This window comes from Anabrus simplex, chromosome 1 (assembly GCF_040414725.1).
Source record: "Anabrus simplex isolate iqAnaSimp1 chromosome 1, ASM4041472v1, whole genome shotgun sequence".
NCBI classification, from domain to species: Eukaryota; Metazoa; Arthropoda; class Insecta; order Orthoptera; family Tettigoniidae; genus Anabrus; species Anabrus simplex.
This window is the reverse complement of record NC_090265.1, coordinates 18,920,749-18,944,443: the sequence shown is the minus strand read 5'-3', so window position 1 is coordinate 18,944,443 and position 23,695 is coordinate 18,920,749. Positions and strand designations below refer to the sequence as shown.

Sequence of the window (23,695 nt, the reverse complement as noted above, 5' to 3'; positions counted from 1 at the left end):
TTATGCTTTGGAGTACCACGTTCGGACTCATGTGGGGATTCTGATAAACTGTTCCTTCAGACTGTTAACAGTGAAAATGAAATCAAAAGAAAGAAAATAGAAGAAGAGAGCAAACTGCACCATTTACGGGTGGAAGCAGCTTATTCAATGCTACAGAAGGATACTGAAAAGGCTACAACAAACAAAACCTATGTTGTCATATGCACAGACCTCCAGCAGGTACTGTACTGACATACTCATAACCATTCTGCAGTATTCTATGAACGTCAACTGTCAACTTACAATCAAGCAATACGTAATGTTAGAGACAGAAAGGTGTGGATGAGTGTATGGCCTGAAAATGTAGCCAGACGTGGATCAGCAGAAATAACCTCTTGCTTCCTGAAGTACATAACCTCTGAATTTTCAGAACTAAAATTGAGTGAAGAAAGAACTTTAGTGGTGTGGTCAGATCGATGTACAGGACAGAATAATAACTGGAAAACTATTGTTTTGTATCAGTATCTGCTGAACTTGTAGTACTTCGCATCTGTGGAGCGAACATTTGTAATCACGGGCCACAGATTTTTGCCTTGTGATTGAGATTTTGCATTAATTGAAAGAAACAAGAAGAACCACCTTGTGTATGAACCGTTTCAATGGGTCCAGGTAATAGCAACTGCAAGACCAAGCAACTCATTTTTGGTTTGCTACATGCAGCAAGATGATTTCATTTATCTGAGCGCAATTGAAAAACAAATCCGCAAAGATCTGAATTGCAAAATAATGGACTACATTTGGATGAAGATATCCTCAGACTCTCCAACAGTACTTCAATGTCGCAAGAGCCATAACTACCTACAACCTTCGTACGACGCAAACTTACCGTTACTTTCTAGAGGTAAAACCAACATCTCAGTTCTGCCTAATATAATAAGCGTGGATAAACTACTCAGACTGTATAAAGACCCATTGCCTGTATCTGCAGAAAAGAAAGCTAATCTGCTAGACATGTGTCGATACATTCCTGAAAAATATCAAAATTTTTATGAGACAAAGTGTAATGTAATGTTTATTCGTCACTGCAAAACATTCTCGCAACAATATTGCTGGTGTTCAGTGAATTCTGTTAAACAATGGGTAATGCAAATTAGAAGTGTGGTTTCTGTTTCATTATTTTTAAACAGAATAAAAACAATAAATTATATTAAAAGCTATAAATGTTGTAACAAGCAAAACTGTGCTACTTCCGCTACAGTTACAACCTTTTTGCATGGACGTCCAACGATCATCTCTTATATCTTGATTTTAAATTTGCACATTGTCAAAATTATTATGCATTAATAACTAGTGAACTCATTGTCAATGGCAAACAACGGCAAACAAACAATTCGCTTGTTTATTTGTTTTTCTTCTCTCCTGAAAAATTTGCATTTTGAGGATTACAACGTTTTTGCTGGCAGGTATTCAATTGACAATGGTCAAGTGGATTTGGGATTCCAGAATAAAAATTAGTAGATCGCAAGATTAATGAAACTTGAAAATGATTTCTGTGTAGCTGCATTCAAAACTGCACTTGTGTCGAATAAGGGTGACGTAAAATGCCATTGTCTATTGGTAGTCCCACCATAGATCATAGTAAAATATGTGTTAAAAACTGAATCATTTATACAAGAGAATATCACAGTGCTGACGCAAATAAAACTGTTTAGTTGCTGATGTGCTGCATGTTAACGGCCATATAATGAAAGGAACAAGCTTCTTTGGATATAATAAGTGAAGGCTTTCCCAGTGTTATTAAAGCAAGTCTGTCCATCCATAAGGGTACTAATGGAGAATATCCTTCGAGGTTACCATGGTTCTTCACTTATTATAACTATTTTGTAGTTTTAGAGTTATAGTGTGTGATGATATTCCGGTTCACTCTCTGCAATTCATCCTCATGAATCTTAAAATTTCAGTGCAAATGACATTTTCCAGTGTTTCTATGGTGTGGGGGTTACTTATATACATTGTATCTTTCAAACTACCCCATAAATAGAAGTCACAAGATGTTAAATCGGGAAAGCGATCTGGCCATAAACCTGCACTAATTATTCTGTCCCCAAAACATCATGCACTGCATTAATTGAATTACAAGTGGTATGTGCTGGTGATGATGCTATTACTTAACATCTAGTATATATGTGTTAATGTCACATTGATTATGTAGTCCGACTCGTAGTCAGCGTACTGGCCTTCGGTTCAGAGGGTCCCGGGTTCGATTCCCGGCCGGGACGGGGATTTTAACCTTCATTGGTTAATTCCAATGGCCCGGGGACTGGGTGTTCGTGCTGTCCCCAACATCCCTGCAACTCACACACCACACATAACACTATCCTCCACCACAATAACACGCAGTTACCTACACATGGCAGATGCCGCCCACCCTCATCGGAGGGTCTGCCTTACAAGGGCTGCACTCGGCTAGAAATAGCCACACGAAATTATTATTGATTATGTACATATTATTAACACTAAACTAATAGATTTTTATTTTGTCTTGTAAATATTGGTTATTAATATTATTTATTATTTCAAAAAATTAAGATGTGCTGTCCTAACATTGAAGTATTTGGTGTTTCTGTTTTTTTCTTTTTCTACTTTTTCACTATCATCATTATTGTGTACATATTATTGTCAGTATTAAAAATCACTCAACAACTTCTTGGCATAATTCAAAATATGTAATTGTACAGTCTATGGAAGTTAAATAAATGAATGAATGAATGAATGAATGAATTAAATATCTCTGTGCCTTTCCTGTTCAGTCAGTTGAGTATTAAATCTCTGTTTGGGTTAGAATTGATGGTGTCATTAAAAAACTTGTCACTGCAATTGTTTCAGCACTAACAGCCAATCAAACTCTTGGCCATGATCATTAAACCGTCAAGTCTATATGGTCTGACACCATAGCCAGTTCGAGTCCCATCTGTTGACAATATTTCACCATCAGAATGTTGGCAGGCAGCATAGGAGAGCTGATGGTAGACAACTTCTAAACAATTTCTAATCACTGAATTGCGTGCCAAAAGCCTGGATTCAATTCCAAATCTCTCTGCAGTGTTCACATGGGGTGAGGGCATATGACGCTGTTGGTGGTGACGTTAAGCCTTGAGCAGATCCCTTGGTGCTATTCAACACGAGTAGGCTATGTGTTGGCACCAGGTGACATCCTCTCCCTTCCTACTACAATATATCACGTCATTCATTTCATCTCATTAACTACTCTGATGAATAGGGCCCAGATGTTTACTGTATGACCTAAAAATGTATTAAAATATGATTTAAAAGATTTTTGGTCACATTTTCGAAATTATTTATTTATTTAGCGTATGGCTTTACAGATACAACACACAATGATTTTGAAGAACAAACTATATATTTATATCCAGGTTATTTATATAGCTAACTGTCTCTGGAAGCGCATGAGCAAAGTCACTGATATCACCACTGTACTTTCTTTTTGGACATTCGCTGATAATGTGCAAAATGGTCTGCTTAGAGGCACCACAGTCGCAGTTAGGCATAGGAATTCTTTTCCACTTGTAGTGGAAATCTGCGCAGTTACCATGGCCTGATCGAATTCTGTTAAGAGTAGATCAAGTTTTCCGAGGAAGCTCAAATCCAGGTGGCAGTGACGATCCTATGTGTGGCAAAGTTGACTCAGGCCTAGTATCTTGTCTTCCCTGCCATTCCTTAGTAATATTGAAGTTGGTATTCTTCAGTTCTATTGCAGTTCTTATTGGTGGATTTCGGGACCTTAGGCGATTCAGATGAACATCGGTGATGTCGTCATGTATTGGTAATTCGGGATTATTTATTAATTTCTTAAATTCCCTGAGGAGAGCATTTTTACGTCGAAGATCTGGTGGGGAGATATGGCTGAGAATAGGTAGACAATATGTGGGTGTAGACCTTATTGTGCCAGTGACGAGACGCATCGTGGTGTTGAGCTGCGTATCTATGAGGTTGGTATGAGGGCTATTCAGCCAAACCGGAGTGCAGTACTCAGCAGCCGAGAACACAAGTCCCAAAGCAGTGGATCGGAGTAAAGTTGCTGTTGAACCCCAAGTTGTACCACATAATTTTTGGACTACACTGTTGCGAGTTCTTACTTTGGATTGGACGTTACGAAGGTGTTGTCTAAAGGAGAGTGCTCTATCTAAGGTAACTCACGTCCGTAGGTTTAACCTTAAAGTACCCTACACGTGATCCCCGGGTGGTGCTAAGCGAGCAACAGCGAACAGGCGACCAGATATATTTATTTCCTAGTCAAGATATAACATTTTCGAAATATTAGCTTGCCGCTGTTTAAATTAACATTATATTGAAAATATACTTTTAAAATAATAACATTCAATAATAATAATAAATAGGTAATAACACAAATTTTATTATTATATTTTGAATTTATTTAATTACTCAAGGATCTTCAAAAGTCAGGAGTATGTGAAGACTGTTGGTTACAAGTATAATGTCCAGATAGAGAAGTACTAAAATTTACATATGATAACAATGATATTTACAATAACATACAAAAGATGAAAAATAGAAAAGCGGCTGAAATTGACAAGATTCCGGGGGCTATACTAAAGACAATGGGTTGGGATATAGTACCATACCTGAAGTACTTGTTTGATTATTGTTTTCATGAAGGAGCTATACCAAATGAATGGAGAGTTGCTATAGTCACCCCTGTGTACAAATGAAAGGATGATAGACATAAAGCTGAAAATTACAGGCCAATCAGTTTGACATGCATTGCACGTACGCTTTGGGAAGGCATTCTTTCTGATTATATTAGACATGTTTTGCAAAATTAATAACTGGTTTAATAGAAGGCAGTTTGAGTTTAGGAAAGGTTATTCCACTGAAGCTCAACTTGTAGGATTTCAGCAAGATATAGCAGATATCCTGGATTCAGGAGGTCAAATGGACTGTATTGTAATTGACCTATCTAAGGCATCTGATAGGGCAGATCATGGGAAACTACTGGCAAAAGTGAGTGAAATTGGACTAGAAAAAAGAGTGACTGCATGGGTGGCTATATTTCTAGAAAATAAAACTCAGAGAATTAGAGCAGGCAAAGCTTTATCTGACCCTGTAATAATTAAGAAGGCAGTATTATTGGACCTTGAAGAAGAACGAACAGAAATGGCGACTGATTGACTACTGTAGACAATTCAACCTGAAACTCATGTCCTATTATTTCAAAGCTCTCCCAAAAAAGAAGAAAACCTGGGTCTCTCCTAATACAATGTTGGGTGAATTTCAGACTGACCATGTTGCAATAACAGCACGAAACCAGAAAGAAATCCTAAATGTCAAAGTAAGGAAAAGCCTGAACATTGATTCAGATCACTACCTCTCTGAGATAAAAGTAAGATTCCAGCCGAATAGATCTAAACCGAGACAGCAAAGGAAGCCCAGGATCAATATAGAAACTCTGGAGCAGAATAAAATGGAATACCAACAGAACCTCTCCAAACTAAGGATGACCAACTGGGATGAAATCAGAGATTCCATGAACAAAGCTGCTGAAGGTTTGGGGAATCCTCCAAGGAAGCGGAAACATAGATGGTGGAATGAAAAATGTGACGATGCATTAGAAGGTAGACTAAAGGCCTGGAAGAGATGGCATTCGAACAGCAACAGCGAGAACTTGGAAGACTTCAAGGAAGCAAGGAAGAGAACAGCTAGGATCATAAGAACAGAGAAGAGAAAATATGACAGGAATAGGATAGAGAAGATAGAAGAGGAATTTAAAAGGAACAACACCAGGGAGTTCTACAAAACCTTCAAAGAAGACCTAAAGGGATACACACCACCAAATCTGTGCTTCAGACTAACAGACGGTAGCATAGCAACAAATGATAAAGAAAACTGCCAGTTCTTGGCTAACTACTTCCAAACGCTGCTCAACTGTGAAGAACTGTCAAGAAACTATCCAATGAGAATCCAAATTCCAAACCACCAAATCTAGATGAGATAAAATGTTTAATCAGAGAGCTTAAAAACAACAAAGCACCAGGGGAAGATGGCATTGTGGCAGAAATGTGGAAGATTGGAGAAGAAGTGGCTGCAGGAAAAATACATCACCTCATGAAAGAGATTTGGGAAACTGAAAGGATTCCGAACGATTGGAAATGTGTGCTTATCCACCCACTACACAAGAAAGGTAGCCGAATGGATATTAATAACTACAGAGGTATCTCTTTACTTTCAATCACGTACAAAATATTCTCCAGAGTGCTACTGAACAGGGTTGAAGAACAAATAGACTCCCTCATTGGAGAATACCAAGCTGGTTTCAGGAAAGGGAGGTCATGTACAGAACAGATATTCAACCTCAAGGGTATTCTAAGGACTAGAGCATTGAGGGGCCAGAACACAGTGGTAATCTTCGTCGATTTCCAAAAAGCATATGACTCAATTGATAGACAGACATTATTTAATGTCCTAGAAGAGTTTGGAATCGACAGGAAAATGAGAGAAATAATAAAACAAACCCTGACAGACACCATCTCAAAAATTAAATTCGCTGGAGAAATCTCTGATCCATTCCAAATAAAGACAGGAGTCAGACAAGGAGATGGATTATCACCCATCCTGTTTAACACTGTATTGGAGAAAGTCATAAGAACCTGGGAAAACTCTTTGAAAGTAGAAGGCATACAGGGAATTCATCTTGGGCGCAAGGGACAAAACTTGGAAATTAAATGTCTGGCTTTTGCTGATGACCTTGCTCTCTTAGCTCAAAACAGAGAGGATGCCCAAAGGATGCTGGAGCTTCTTCATGACACTGCGAAGAAAACAGGTCTCAAAGTCTCCTACGAAAAGACGAAGTACATGGAGTACCGACATCAGGGAGAGAAAAGCATGGAAGTGAAGTGCGGAAAGGTTAGAAGAGTAGAAAAATTTAAGTATTTGGGAGAACTGATCCAACCCAATGGACTAGACAAGGAGGCAAACAAGGAAAAAGCTAGAAAATTGGAAATGGCCTACAGACTGACACAGAACAGGTACAATAAACGGGCAATATTGTCCCCGTCAAATTTGGGGATATTTAGTATATTTCCAACAAGCGGATATTAAAAATTTTATTTGCTGCCTGGAGCTGTAACTTGTCATTTGGGAAGTAGTGTGGCGAGCTGAAAACAAGTTTTTTTCATCATTCAGAGGGGCGACGTATTGATCGAGCTTCGACCAAGGCCAAAGCAAATCACGTGACGTGTTCATGCATTGCCTGACACGCGCAAACGACAGATAGCTTGGTTCCAGAATAGTCTGAACCAATTAAAGGAGACCTGATGACCAATTACAGTTCTCGTTGAAATACACGCCTCCCAAGCCGAGAATATAAAAAGCCTAGTTCCGAGCAAATCACTCTCTGACTGTTCTACTCTGTTCTACTCTGCTCTGAATGTTCTGAAGATTCTGCATTTTCTGTACTTGCTACGATCATGTGGAGGAGTAACTTTCAGCGCAAGCAGACGCTCGTTCTGCCAACAATTTAGTGAACTAATTAGCTAACTCCTACGGAATATAAATCACCTTAAAATCCAAGTTAAGTGTGACTATCTAGAAAAATAATCAAAATTCTGCGTGTGTTTGTGCCCATATTTATTTTTGCCATCTCAGTTACAGCTTACATCCGGAACTTAATAGAAGTCGTCTTGAAAGCTGCAGTACACCAACATGGATAATTCTACAATCATCTGCAACTCAACTTCATCGAGGGATATCGACGACCAAGTCTCCATGGATCTCTAAAATGTGAGGCGTCTCTGGTCATGGGAAGGAAACTGACCGGGGAAATGCTGGAATGATTGACTGCTGCCTGGGATCGAACCTCATCTAAACTTGAGTACCACTTAATTTAATTACTGTCTCATCTTTTGTAAAACTAAAGGTCTTTCTTCTTTAAATCGTAGAGCTATTAGTTTTGTTGTAGTTAGAAGCATTTCATTTTTCCAATTCTTAAGGTGTCGTGGTAGATGAGTCACATGTGTGAATGAAATTTTGAACCTGTTAGAGTAGACATGTAGTTTGTCTTTGGATGATTTCCCGTGCTTATGAGTTAAATATTTAAAAATCATTGACCACGCGATAAATCTACTTTTGTGTAATGTTGAAGTTTATCGGACTTGAATTTACGTGTACATTTTGTGAGATAGGGTCGAACCTAGTGTCTTTTCAAGATCACTTGCATTCCTTAGGATCGAGTCATCTGATTTTATGATATTTCACGAGGATCAGTAGATGTAATAATCACTTGACTAATAATAAAAATGACTAAAGATCGGGTAAAAGAGAATTAAACGCTCGTGAGCCATAACTTTACAGTAGATTCCTTATATGTGAGATTGAATGTGCTCTGTTTATGAAGTGTCTGGAATATGACCAATCCTGTGGGATATTAGTTATGTAATTGAGTTATTGGATGAGTTATTTATGATGATTGACATATTCTCGTGTTATTGGGAGCGCAAGATAAATTATAATTATTGGAGCACGTGTTGCGTGTGTATTTCACGGACAGGGAATAATAATAATAATGCGATTGAGGCTCACGGACGCGATAGTTTCAACTTATCACCCATGCGCTGGTAGTGATTATGGATTTTATTGAAATCTTTGATTATAATTTCAAAGTTAGATGATTTCCATCTGTATGAGAAGCATATTCTTACCCAAGTGATATCCCTAACTTCGATCACTAGTCACTATTAATGATAACAATAATTTCTGTACACAAATTATCTCCTACTGGATATGACGTGACCCGACCATTCTTAAAAATCAAAAGTAAACTTGCAGGAACAGGATTCAATGTAAATATTGTATATAAAATACGTGTTTCCCAGTATGAATGAGTGTGTGTGTAAATATGTGTATTTTTCTTGTTTCATGTTTATTCTATTGAACTTGATCTGCTCGTGCACTTGTGATGACGCAGATTACATTCATCGTTGTGTGTTACCTTAAGAAGTAATTTTCGTGCCCTTAAGGGAAAATTTGATAAGTTTAAGTCGAGGAAGACTAGGAAAGGATTTATTTTTGTTGATGAACATGATTTAAAAGGAAAGATCATCTCGTTATTTTCACAAAGGCAATCGATTTGTAAAGTAAACTATTAATTAACTAGCTCACACGTGGATAACCAAGTTTTCTAACACATTTATATTTGAATTTTGAAATATTTTATAATTAATTTAAAACATAAATGACATTCAAGGATCAAAAGTAGATGTTCACTAGCTGCATAATTACTTTGAATTTTGGTGCTAATGAGTTGCAATAATTAATTGGAAAATAATTATTTTGGAATGTTAATGACAATTGCTAAGTGAATGATGCAGTAAGAATTTAATTAGAAACACGATCGTGTGATGGTGAAAGACATGTTAATTAAATAAGGAGAGAGATTGATAATAATAATAATTAATTAATTTTGAAGTTTTTGAAATGAATTTGTGATCTGCTTGTGTTAATAAATGTCAGAGTGTTGTTTTTAAAATTTATTTTTCTGGCTTGGTCAGAAACCCTTCTTTCTCTTAAATGCCTCTAGAAAACAATAGCCAATGAAGGAACCTTGGGATCTCTCGCTCACTGGCTGGGCTTAGCTAGGCAATAATGGGGGCAATATCCTACAAAGCCAAAATTAAACACTACAATGCTGTTGTAAAACCAGAGGGGCTGTACGGTTCAGAATGCCTTATATTAAATAAAAAAGGGGAACTTAAAGAAATTGAGAAGAAGGAAAGAAAAATTCTGAGCAAAATTCTTGGACCTCAGAAAACGACGGATGGTACGTGGAGGAAAAGGAGAAATGAGGATCTCTACAAGTATTCCGAAAAGATCACGGACACAATGCAAAAACAAAGACTGAAATTTTACGGACATCTCGTCAGAATGAATGACAACCGCCTGACTAAAAGGATATTTAAATATATAACTGGATTGAGGAGAACAACGAAATGGGTGGAGGAGGTTAAGAAGGACGCAGAAGAAATTAAAATAACACCAGAATTGATCCTCAACAGAAAGAAGTTCAGAACTCGAGTAGATGACCACAAATTTCATGAAGAGCAGCAGAAGAACAGGCCCAAATTTGTAATATCTAAGGAGCAGAGAAAAATAAGGAGTGAACGAATGAAGAAGTTCTGGGAAGAGAAAAGAAGAAGACTGGCCAGAAAGCATTAAGTTTCACGCGGTCCATAGTTGGCCAAATTCGGAAGCAAGAAGAAGGACCTTGAAGGCAGTGTTATTGGACCTTGATGTTTTCTTATATATATCAATGATATGTATAAAGAAGTGGAATAAGAGATAAGGCTGTTTGCAGATGATGTTATTCTCTATAGAGTATATAGCAGATATTTTGGATTCTGGGGGTCAAATGGACTCTATCACGATTGAACTGTCTAAAGAATTTGACAGGGTAGATCATGAAAGACTACTGGCAAAAATGAGTGAAATTGGACTAGACAAAAGAGTGACTGAATGGGTTGCTATATTTCTAGAAAATAGATCTCAGAGAATTAGAGTAGGCGAAGCTTTATCTGACCCTGTAAAATTTAAGAGGGGGAATTCCTCAAGGCAGTATTATTGGACTTTTATGTTTTCTTATATAAATAAATGATCTGAGTAAAGGAGTGGAATCAGATGTAAGGCTTTTTGTGGATGATGTTATTCTCTATAGAGTAATAAATAAGTTACAAGATTGTGAGCAACTGCAAAATGACCTCGATAATGTTCTGAGATGGACAGCAGGCAATGGTATGATGATAAACGGGGTTAAAAGTCACATTGTGAGTTTCACAAATAGGAAAAGTCCACTCAGTTTTAATTACTGCATTGATGGGATGAAAGTTCCTTTCGGGGATCATTGTAAGTATCTGGGTGTTAATATAATGAAAGATCTTAATTGGGGTAATCACATAAATGGGATTGTAAATAATGGATACAGATCTCTGCACATGGTTATTAGAGTGTTTAGGGGTTGTAGCAAGGATGTAAAGGAGAGGGCATATAAGTCTCTGGTAAGACCCCAACTAGAGTATGGTTCCAGTGTATGGGACCCTCACAAGGATTACTTGATTCAAGAACTGGAAAAAATCCAAAGAAAAGCAGCTAAATTTGTTCTGGGTGATTTCCGACAAAAGAGTAGCGTTACAAAAATGTTGCAAAGTTTGGGCTGGGAAGAACTGGGAGAAAGGAGACGAGCTGCTTGACTGAGTGGTATGTTGAAAGGAGAACAATAAAACTTTGATTTCCACCTACTCAATACATTAAAAGCAATTGTAAAATCAATTGAAAGTATGGACTTATTAGTAAGTTTTGACGTCGCGTCACTTTTCACCAAGGTATTTCTGCTATTAGACCAGAAACTTCCAGAAGACCTGTCAACACTAGCTAAAGAATGCCTTAACGCCACTTATTTCTATTTCCTTCCAGAATACTCATGAGACAGCCAGCGCTTATGTCAGCCAGAAAGGCTAGGATATAAAAGGCTAAGGTCAGGGCCACTTGAGTAGTGTAAATTTCTGCCTGGGAGACTGATTACCTCGGATCGAGTAGGGGTATTTCAGTCGCCTTGACAAAGAATACTGCAATGTATTCGAAACGTCGGCAAACTGTACATGATGTGCAGACAACTACAACACAGTTCAACTCGGAAATTAAATAATTCTTCACACTGTGGACGCTTCACTTCTAAGATAGTAACTTTGAAGTTAATATCTTAATAGCAATTTCTTCCTAGACGTAATTTATTTATCCATTTCCGTATATGCATTTCCATTGATATTTGAATTTAGCACGAATTTCCAGGTCACGCCACTAGGAGTGCCACTTGTGAATTTTCTCCCATTTTAACATGGCTAAATCCAGAAGTGTTGCATATTGTCTGTACTGTATTTGACAGTAGGCAATTATATGATAATAATAAGTAATAATTATTATTATTATATGGTGATAAATGGGGTTAAAAGATAGGTTGTGAGTTCCACAAATAGGAAAATTCCTCTCAGTTGATGGATTGCTGGGGTGAAAGTTCTTTAATAATAATGTTATTTGCTTTATATCCCACCAACTACTTTTACGGTTTTCAGAGACACCAAGATGCCAAAGTTTTGTCCCACAGGAGTTCTTTTATGTGCCAGTAAATCTACTGACATTAGACTGACGTATTTGAGCACCTTCAAATACCACCGGACTAATTCAGGATCGAACCTGCCAAGTTGGGGTCAGAAGGCCAATGCCTCAACCGGCTGAGCCACTCAGCCCAGCGAAAATTACTTATGGAGATCATTGTAAGTACCTGGGTGTTAATGTAAGGAAAGATCTTCATTGGGATAATGATATAAATGGGATTGTAAATAAAGGGTACAGATCTCTACACACGATTATGAGGGTATATAGGGGTTATAGTAAGGATGTAAAGGAGAGGGCATACAAGTTTCTGGTAAGACCCCAACTAGAGTATGCTTCCAATGTATGGGATCTTCATCAGGATTACTTGATTCAAGGACTGGAAAAAAATACAAAGAAAAGCAGCTCAATTCGTTCTGGGTGTTGTCCGAAAAAAAGTAGCGTTACAAAAATGTTGCAAAGTTTTGTCTGGGAAGACTTGGGAGAAAGGAGACGAGCTGCTCTACTAAGTGGTATGTTCCGAGCTGTCAGTGGAGAGATGGCGTGGAATGACATCAGTAGATGAATAAGTTTGAGTGGTGTCTTTAAAAGTGGGAAAGATCACAATATGAAAATAAAGTTGGAATTCAAGAGCACAAACTGGGACAAATAATCATTTATATGAAGGGGAATTAGGGATTGGAATAACTTACCAAGGGGAATGATTAATACATTTCCAATTTCTTTGTAATCATTTAAGAAGAGGCTAGGAAAACAACAGATAGGGAATCTGCCACCTGGGCAACTGAAATGCAGATAAGTAATGACTGATATAGCTGTAAATATAAAGATGTAATTAGTCCACTCTTGTCAGTACAATGAATGTTCAGTAAATCATATTAGAGGTTCATGATAGGGCCAAAACATGTAAAGTCAATACAGAGCAAATATGAGATTCTTAAATTGCAATTACTGATGTGTAAGAAGCAATCATGCTGTATGTAGTATGGAAGCTTATTACAGACTAGCTGAGATGATGGATGCCATCACTGGGTGAGCTCTATGGGTCAGACAGCTGCTGGATCTTTCCCTTGCCCAGACACAGCACAGGAAATAACCAGCAACTCAACTGATGCTCGGACTGTAGAGCTAACGGTATTGTGTGCTTTGTTGCATGCACAAATCACAATGAATTTTAAAAAAAGTGTTGATAAATGCATATTACCAATGGAATGGATAATGTTTTTTTAATCTACACTAATATTACAAAGAGGGTAAATTTGTTTGTTCGGATGTGGAGGGTAATGTGAGGAACCACTGAATCAATTTCTGGAATTCACTCACCATTAGAAATCTTATTTCCTGCAGATTATTCACCCTCCTTGTCCTTTCCTCTTACCCAGCTCCTGCCAGGTCGGAGTATTCTCCACCTTCCTTTCTCCTCTTCTATCATTTTGTTCCAGTCCAGGTTTCTTCTTCGTCCATCTTGTTCTAGGCCTCCTTCTCGCTCTCTTTTCCTCGAACTTCATCTCTATCATCTGTTTCGGTATTAATCATGCCAGTGTTTTCCGGGCTTGTAGACCGAGTTCCAGGAGCATGTAATAGTCCCAACATTTCACCCAAGACTGCATCTGTCTGGCAACCAGCAATGAGTTAGCTGGAAAATTTATGATGTCCAATAACAGACCATTTATATTGGTATTATAAATTTACTCATTCGGGACAAATATTCCAGATTCCCTAAGGGAATCAATATCTATATCATCTGATGACCAAGCAGGCATCAATTTTTGGTAATGAGACAAAGACTCTCATAGTGCATTGGCACTGCCGGTGGCTCCAAGTAGCCTATGCAGTAGCCTCCACAGCCCGCCACCCACGCCCCCACCGCAAGTGGTCCCCTTACTAGCTCCACAACCTAACTTCTTCCTACCGCCCCTCCCAACCCTAGACCTCCTCTGTCTTCTTGCCACTTCCCTTACCAACATTATCGCCTCCCTTTCCTACCTTCTCTCACAATACTACACTCCACCTTACACCCAATTTCTACCCACACCCTTATGTAATACGATTCTGTACATCTCTGTAAATACATGTCACTCTCTGTAATGCGTGCCCGAGATACATCAGTTTTCAATAGTCACTTGTCCCCACTTCCCCTGCTGTTCGTAGGGGTTTGCCTGCACAGGATGCTTTGCGGGCTTCGCCCTGGGTTCCAGCTTGTTGTGATGGTGCCCTTACGCCAGATTCATTCACTCTTTTCCCCTTCTGGTGTGTACAACACACACCCCCTACATATTCTATTTTCTGTAAATTTTTCCCTTTACAGGCTGAAGAGCTCCTTAGTTGAGCTGATGGCCCGCCCCTCCTTGTCTGAGGAGAGGGAATGAAATAACTTGTTTTCGCTTCGCCTTCACGGGAGGTCTTTCATCGACATCGCTGTTATTGGGCATCTCCAATCTACGCAAATCCTTCTATTTTGGCTCGGCCGGGTGGCTCTTCATCTTTAATTGCAGCTCCCGCCGATCCCAGAAAGCACATAGGCTGACTCCGCACTGGCAGTTGGCCTCCCCATCTACGATCCTTTCCTTCCTCACACAATGATCACCACCACAACCCTCACTACAACCACAACCTCTAGTCGCATCCATCTTTCTGCTTCTCTCACCACGACTACGTCTTCTCATCCGTCTCCTATCATGTCCTCCTTTTTACTTCTGTCTCCGGACCGCCCCCCACATCTGCAACGTCAGCCACTTCATGACACACCCGCCACACCACCAGTTCAGATTGCCGACGCACGACTACCATCGCCACCAGTGCCACCTCAGTCTTCTCCAGAAATGTATAGCTGTGTCATCCAACTTGTCGACCCTTCCATCTCTGTCTCAACCATACTGCGAGAACTCCATGCTGCATGAATTCCGTCACACAGAGCTTTTCGAATCAGGAATCGATCCGGCTACAACTACCTACGGAAGCAGACGTCTGCCACCTTCTTCTCAACGGAGTCGACATCTTCAGCCATCACCGTAAGTTGAACCTCCCCGCTCCCCTCCTCGAAATTCTCCTAGACCCACAGGACGTCGCACCCGGCCAGCCCCTTCTCCACAATATGGATACTCTGTTTGGCCACCACCTTTCTCCATTTGTTTCTTCTTCCCACTGCAATTGCAAGCTGTCCTTCTCAGACTTTTCACCACTTCGCTAAACCACATCGCCGCCACACTCCTCTCCAATCAGCTACACCCTGGCACTCTTGTATAACCCCACTCATTTTCTACGCATCTTGTCTCACAACTCCCCTATTCCTCACATCGTAGCCCCATTACCCATCTTACTCATCTACCACACCGACCTATTCTCTTCACTTCTCCCGGCCCGAAAGAGAGCGTAACTCTCTAGGGGGCCCGCCCCGCCCTTTGGGCGGGGAATGAAAACTTCTCAAGAAGGAGAAGAAGAAGAAGCCTCCACGGTATGCACTAGCCATGCATCTTGGTGGGTGTGCTAGGTACCAACTGATGAGACCAAATTAGCACACAGGGACGAAACGCTGGTAACCAGGAAAATTTATAATTTCCAATACACCCTCAAGGTCATCAATAATCTTACTTCCATAATATTACTCCCATGAATTAATGTTTTTGTTTCGCAATTCTACTACTACAAAGAAATTCTAAAACTGGACTTAAACTAGTCCCACCATCTATATCAAACAACTTAAGTGACCCCCGACTACTGAAAAGTTGTATTTTCTCTTCTAAATTCTTCTTCGACCAATCAGCAACAAACTTGGACTTTGTTTTTTAAAAAAAGTTTTTTTTCTTCTGTGTCGCCCCTTGGAAGGACTTTCGGGGGGGGGGGGGGAGGGGAGGTCTGTACCGGGCGGTAAACCTCTACGATGCAAGTTCAAATCTTGCGCCAATTGAAACTTCTCTACTGGAGAAACCCGGAACTTTAACAACTGAACTAACTCTACTGGTTATCAGAAGATGTCACTGTGTGTTTTTGATTTGCTTTTGTTTTTCATTGATCAAGAAGTGTGGACATTCTCTAACAGATGTCTCTACCAAAAACTATGATAATGAACTCTGGTGTAAAGGAATGAACATTCTTGGAGAAATGGTGCATTCATAAGTTTTGTCTTTACTAAATTTTTTTCTGTGGTTTGTGGGTTGGCAATATTAATCCTTTCCTTCCGCCTGTTTTGAATTTAGCCAATCAGTAATTTCTGTAATTAATTTTCCTCCAATCATAGCTTTCTTCTTCAAATTTCCATGTGTAACTCTTAGTCAACCAATAAAAATTGAGTGGGTGTGCCTACTCATTCCTGAAAGGTCTCGAGTTTTCCACGAGGGTATAAAACTGCTGATTTTCTTGCCTCCGGGCCATTCGTATAACATCTTTCTCAGTGTGTGAATATGTAGCAGGGGGCGGGAAGCGCCTCGTTCTTCAGGCAGTCGTTCTTCAACAAGGTAATGGCCTTTTAACATCTGTATTTCTTGCTAGCTCAGCAGTTTAACTCTCGGGGAAGGTTCGAAATCTTTAATATGTAACCTATATCTTTAAATATGTAAGCCTTTTCTACCCTTGTAAAAACTTCACATAACTTGAATTGTAATTCGGGGATAGAGAGTGCTTTACCATCTTGAGCTCCCCTTCATTTGGAATTGAGGTGACTATGTTTTCGTGACCGTTTCTTCTCTTCCTTAATGTATTAAAGTTTTCTCATACGAGTCACCTCCCTAGCTTGGGACTAGCCCCTGTGTATTGGCCTAGCGCCACTTAGGTTTTAAAATGTGTATTTAGGAGTGCAAGTTCACACCTCCAGTCCTTTCTGTACTTTGGGCCAGTAACTTACCCTGATGTTTTTGTTTTTCTTCTTCATGGGAAGGCCCTGTAGGTTGGGTACAAATACCCCTGTTTCATTGTAAGTGTGCCTTGAGGGCAGTTAGGAGTAAAGTTTGTTGTGGCCTTTGATAGGCTTGTAAAATTGAGAGCAGGTCAGCTCTTTCTGGTATTTTGGAAGGAGCCTCTAGGAGGCTTGACATTACGAGGTGGGAGCAAATGCTCCATGTAATTAGGGGTTTTCTGCCCTTTGGTAATTTGTGGTTGTGAGCTGAGGGCTCAGGAATTGTAACTTGGGGCACGAAGCCCAGAACTTGTTGATACCCGAAACTCTTGTTTTTGTTTGTAAAAGCATTATTGTACCTGAATTCTCATTGTTATTTCACCTAGTGATAAGTTGTTATATATTGTTGTCTGTTGAAAATATAACCTTTATTTAAATTTTAGATTCATCTTTTGGACTTATACTTAGACCCATTCCAGCCCACACCTTCTTTCACCTCTACTGTTCCACAGATACCTCGGAACAAGTAACATTGACAGTTTTCGAGGTATAGTTTTAATAATAGTAATTACTATAAATTCATCTTAAAATGTTAAAAACAAATTGTGATACTTTACATTTCAGTTAAATTACATTTCACGTTAATTTTAAATTATATATTTAACTTAATTTTAATTTTAAGTAGTTATAATGTTCAATAAATTAAGTTTACACAGGTGTAGAATTATATGGTTTGGCATAATAGCAGGCTTCAGAGCCTGAGCCCTGCCATGTAAATAAATAAATAAATAAATAAATAAATAAATAAATAAATAAATAAATAAATAAATAAATAAATAAATAAATAAATAAATAAATAAATAAATAATTAAACAAACAAACAAACAAACAAACATAGTCGCTGGAGGTAATGGACAATTAGAAGCTTAGATAAATACAAAAACTTTCTCGAACTTATTAAGGTGTCAGTGGAGTACTATTGCAATCACAATTTGGCTCACGTGTTCTCAACATCACCAATTCATAATCATTGACAAGTTTATGCAACGAGAACAATATTTTATAAACTGTATATACACATGATCTAAAGTAATTTGATAGAATCTGAAGATGTTCTTGTAGGAAAAAACATATGACTGTGCATTTTCTTTACAGGTATTATTATAGTGTTATATGTGTTAAAATCAGTGTCTTTGAAAGACTGAAAAGATTTAAAGTTACATACTATTCTGTAGACATAGTAAGAGTTTTCAAAAGTAAAAGGTAGAATATTTATTTTGTATTAGGTTTTTTAATACAGTGTTATAAAATCAGTATTAATCAATCACTTATCCGCCAGATTTAACTGCCTCTCCACTTCCTTGACGTACACATCAGGCACTTTGTATTTCCTGCAAAGAAAAAGAATACAGGGCACTTTCAGTGATATCTTCTGGACTAAAAACAAGAGAGTGCAATCTGCTTCTACTTACACAAAGCAATGGAATTAAAATTATAGAGAATTAGACGAAATGAACTTAAAAACATAAGTAAGTAATGGAAAGGAACAAACAAGTTATTTACAGACTGTTTCTAACATACACGGCAAAAATGGATTCCTCATAAGTAGTGAAGACAAAACATCAGAGTCTCTTGAATGACATGCCCCTAACAGTATTTATGTCTGTAAGCAACTTGATTTCTCCCTCCTTAGTGTAATGGTTAGCACTATTAGCTGTCGTCCTCAGATGCCCAGGTTTGATTCGTGGTACTGCCAGAGAATTAGAATTTGGCAAGGAGGCTGGTGTCTAGTTATAAAGGTACATATACCGCACCTCCCTTGGGTGTGCTTGAAAAGAGCTCCTCCACTTCGGAACGAAGATACAAATTTCATTTGCCTCCGTAGCATAATAGCGATATTAAATGACATCATGGGAAGCCTGGATTTGCTTTCTGGTACTGCCAGAGAGGCAGGAGGGCTTGCATGTTGCTAAAATGGTACACACAATTCACCTGAAAAGAGCTGCACCAGCTGAGGACAAGGACACGAATTTACTTTACGTTGCGCCTTAATGCACGTCATCCTGATCACCAGATAGGTAAAGGTGGACCAAATTTTTGGCCTCCACAGTCACCTGATCTAACATATTGGACTTCTTAATACAGGGTATTTAAAGTCATTGGTGTACATGACTGCTGTGGTAATGAAGCAACACTTTGTGGAAGAACTGTCCAAGCTTTCCAAATGATGTATACATTATGAGGCATGTTGGAGTGTTCATAATGCAATGATAATATAAGCAGAAAACTACAGTATGACAAGGGATGGGTATTTGAACACTTCTTGAAAATGATCAACAATGGGTATCAATACTGGAAATCCAAACTAAATTCTATCAAATAATATTCCAGCTTATGATACTAGAGAGTCTGGTATTTGAGTAATTACAAATTTCCAGACCCAGTGTTCTCCCTAGGACCACCCTAGATATGTGCTAGTTACATAATGAGGAGTGTCTGTTCAGTATTTCATCCACATGCATTACAGTATTTGAATGTTATCAACTGCCAGACCAGGAAGATGTAATTACTTAAAATTTGTGCCAAACTCAATCACGCGTACATTCCATGTGGCTGTTATTTTACGTTTCTTGCGCTTTTCCCACAACTTTCGTAAGGTGAAAATAGCACGTCTGAAGAGACGCTCCTCATCTTTGAGTCATTAGAAGATCCAAATTAAACTAAAATGCTGTAAAACAATTTATTTAAATGATAAATTTCATTACTGTCAGCATAATTGCATCAATTCAGAGTTTAAATGTTTAGCTTAGCTATCACACAGTGTTGTGCGCGGGCGGTGTCTGGACGAGCATGGATTCGCATGCAAGCGCTCGATTCCGTGGGGCGTCACAAACCTGTATGGCAATTTATAACATGTAATCCACAGCAACCGAGTGGTAAGGACCGGTGTTACGTGATTACGAACAAGCTGTAGAACACTAGAAGTTCAAAATACTCTGTTATGTTTGGTTTGTGATAATAATACTAAAATAGTTCAATTTTGTGGTTAATGTTTACCTGCCTGATATTATTACTAATGTCCTGAGGAGAATAAATTGAAATCTTATCATATTCATTTTTTTACATAGTATTCCCCACCCAGCTACTTGTTCCTGCAATCCGGCTGACGTAAATTTCTGGGGAGAACACTGTAACTTTTTGTCTCGTTTACATAGCCTATGAGGTAATCAATCATGCAAATTCACCATGCATTTATGAAACACACTGTACAGAAAGATAAGAAGATGAAAAGAAACATAATACGATAAACACAGTGAGAAGAGGAGACAAGGACAATCTCAACATTTTTCAAACACAGAGTGATCAAATATGCTTGGCTCCAGCTCCCTGCTCGTTTGCCTTCGCGGGAAGGCGATGACACAGTATGCTGTTGCATGTTTTTTTCTCTCACCCTGGCCTTTGGTTTGTGCGCATACACATCCCTGCTAGCTGACCTTGTGTGTGTGTGTGTGTTTCTTTTATTCTTTTCTTAATTTATGCTATAATTAGTCATAAAGGGTATTATGGCTAGTGTATTTTCAACAATGCAGCATGGCTTTAAGTACAATTCATGTGTAACTCAATAAGCTCGTGAAGTTCAATGGATGGTTTCTGAAAACATTCCAAGGTATAGATGTTCCAAATTATAAAAATATCCATAATATTTATAATAAGTGTTAGGAAACTGGAAGCATCCAGTCTAAGAAACCAAAAAAATGTAGTGTAGGATTTTCAATGAAGAAAAATTAGACAATATTGGTCACCATTTGCAAACTTCTCCTAAAAAATCATGTTGTCATCTTGCACAACAAGACGTATGGGTCTGTGTAAAAGGCTACACTTAAAGCTGTCTCTAAAATAACTGTGGCACATAATCTTCAATCATGTGACCCTGTATACTGGCACACATTCTGTTTCTCTCACCTAGGAATGCTGAGCAAAGAGTGAGGAGTAAAATTCCACCACAATCTAAAGGAAATTGAGCACAGATATCAAGGGAAATGGAACCAAACCATGCTGGCAGATTACTGCTGGTTTTCCAGGGAAATAGTCCAGATGTGAAAGTAACACGTGCACCTTCAAGCTAATATTACAACCTAAATCTTGGAAAAAGACAAGCATTCTGTCCACCATTTGTTCATAGTGTGGATCCTTTGTATTACCAAAAAAGTTTTTGACTACATCCCAGAATGCTTTTCATGCTGAAAGTTCTGCTGCGCACATAGCGCCTTCAAAATCAGTATCACAAAGAAGTTATCTGATATCTGGTCCTGTGGAGATAACCTCTTTGATTTTAGCACTACTGATGCCTGGTGCAAAAGAATAAGACAATGATGCTGACTAGCAAAGAAAGGGAAGGGATAGGAAGTATAAAACTAAAGGGACAAAACCTTGATACTGTGGAGAGCTTCAACTTCTTGGGAAGCAAACTGATGTAGTATGCAGGATTGGACATGGAGATCAGTAAAAGATTCAATTATTGTTCTCAATGCGATTTTATTTTGGTGTAAATGAATGTCACACGAGATACGTTCACTTCCTTGCATAAAACCACTTTAATGCCGCTATGTCTATTTCTTAACAACACACAGTTATATACAACATTGCACTATTAAGGGAAACACACTGAAGCAATTTACTGTCGATTCTGTCAAGTACAGATACCAAAAGTCCACACTCTGATTGTTCATTTGTCGTAGTTACGACATCGTAACTGGTGCAAAACCTTCAATTATTATGTTTAATATATTTTAATTATATTTTTTAAATGTTAAATCCTGATCTAGAAAGCAAAGAATAACGGCCGATAGGATTCGTCACGCTGACCACACGACAGCTCGTAATCTGCAGGCTTTCGGGCTGAGCCAAGGCCAAGGCCCTTCAAGGGCTGTAGTGCCATAGAGTTTGGTTTTTTGGTTTGAAATGTTAAATATGACTAATACAGTAGAAGTCCGATATAGCGAGTACAACATATAACGAGAACTCCGTTATAGCGACGACCTTTTTCTGTCCCTTCAAAATTCCTATATTAAACTGTGTATCGTCCTTCGGTTACAGCGAGAAGCCTATCACTGGCGCATCCGTTATTACGAGCGATTAAGCGCGCGCGATTTTTTCCGTTGCCGATATTTATGCACCCCAGCGATTATATTGCATACGATCGATTACCTTCGGCATCGTTTCCTCGCTATGTGCACTAGCGATTTCACTCGTCGACATTCGAAGGCGATGTCGGAGTCGATTATTAATATCCGTCGACAGTTGTTCCGTAAAGAAAATTCGAAATGAAAGAGAACATATTTTCGTAATAAATGCGTAAATAACGTGTCCGATAACGGTTGTTAACTCGTTAAAATTAAGGCTGACTAAACCACCGCTTAATTTTGAGGCTAAATCTGCAATTAAGTAAGAATGGGATACACCTTGAGATATGGCAGAGTGCTTAATTGATTTCAGAGGTTAGTTTATATTTTGTCGCGTCTGGTTTTATGAAAATTTATAGCGAGAAAGGTATAATTTCCCTACTGGCGCTTGAAGTGTGATTCCATCATACGTATAGTACGGTTAAGTTAGGATATGTGACGCTGTTTGAATAAGAAAACCGTAACTTTTGCAACAAAATGCTATCTGTCATCTTCGGTACGGTATAGTTTTCTCACTTTGTGCATTTGCGAGCTCTCTCGTTGACATTCAAAGGCGATGTTGAAGTTTATTAGTAATACCCATTGACTGCTGTTCTCTAAAGAAAATTCGAAATGAAAGAGGAAAACATGTTTTCGTAATAAATGCGTAAATATCGTGGCCGATAGCAGTTGTTTAAATGGAAATTCTAAGTTCCCATGGAGGGAATTAGATTCTTTTCCACCAATAGAGCATATAAAAAATCAGATCAAAAATTAGATGGAAGGCTTTTCCGGCGTTTGCTCTATTAACCAGCGTTTCGTCTTAGGCCTGACACTAGACTCTTCAGAGTGGGATGTGTCAGACCCTACCCACTGACGCTGGGGTGTATGCAGGTGAACTTATCAGAAGCTTATTTATGAAGCACAGTCTGATAACTGCATACGGGAGATAAAACTCCACAATGGAATTAATGCCCGCCTAGCAATTCCAAATGGAAATTCTAAGTTCCCATGGAGGGAATTAGATTCTTTTCCACCAATAGAGCATATAAAAAATCAGATCAAAAATTAGATGGAAGGCTTTTCCGGCGTTTGCTCTATTAACCAGCGTTTCGTCTTAGGCCTGACACTAGACTCTTCAGAGTGGGATGTGTCAGACCCTACCCACTGACGCTGGGGTGTATGCAGGTGAACTTATCAGAAGCTTATTTATGAAGCACAGTCTGATAACTGCATACGGGAGATAAAACTCCACAATGGAATTAATGCCCGCCTAGCAATTCCAAATGGAAATTCTAAGTTAATAGAGCAAACGCCGGAAAAGCCTTCCATCTAATTTTTGATCTGATTTTTTATATGCTCTATTGGTGGAAAAGAATCTAATTCCCTCCATGGGAACTTAGAATTTCCATTTGGAATTGCTAGGCGGGCATTAATTCCATTGTGGAGTTTTATCTCCCGTATGCAGTTATCAGACTGTGCTTCATAAATAAGCTTCTGATAAGTTCACCTGCATACACCCCAGCGT

At 38.7% G+C, this 23,695-nt stretch overlaps 1 protein-coding gene across 1 annotated transcript in view; it reads right to left on the bottom strand.

The window, feature by feature from the left end:
• Positions 1 to 17,845: 17,845 nt before the first annotated feature.
• LOC136859701 (cilia- and flagella-associated protein 45) overlaps positions 17,846 to 23,695 on the bottom strand; it is a 219,737-nt gene continuing 213,887 nt past the window's right edge. The window contains exon 10 of the mRNA XM_067138711.2: positions 17,846 to 18,396. Coding sequence (XP_066994812.1) covers positions 18,330 to 18,396 — 67 coding nt within the window. The 3' untranslated portion in view covers positions 17,846 to 18,329. The remainder of the gene's footprint in view (positions 18,397 to 23,695) is intronic.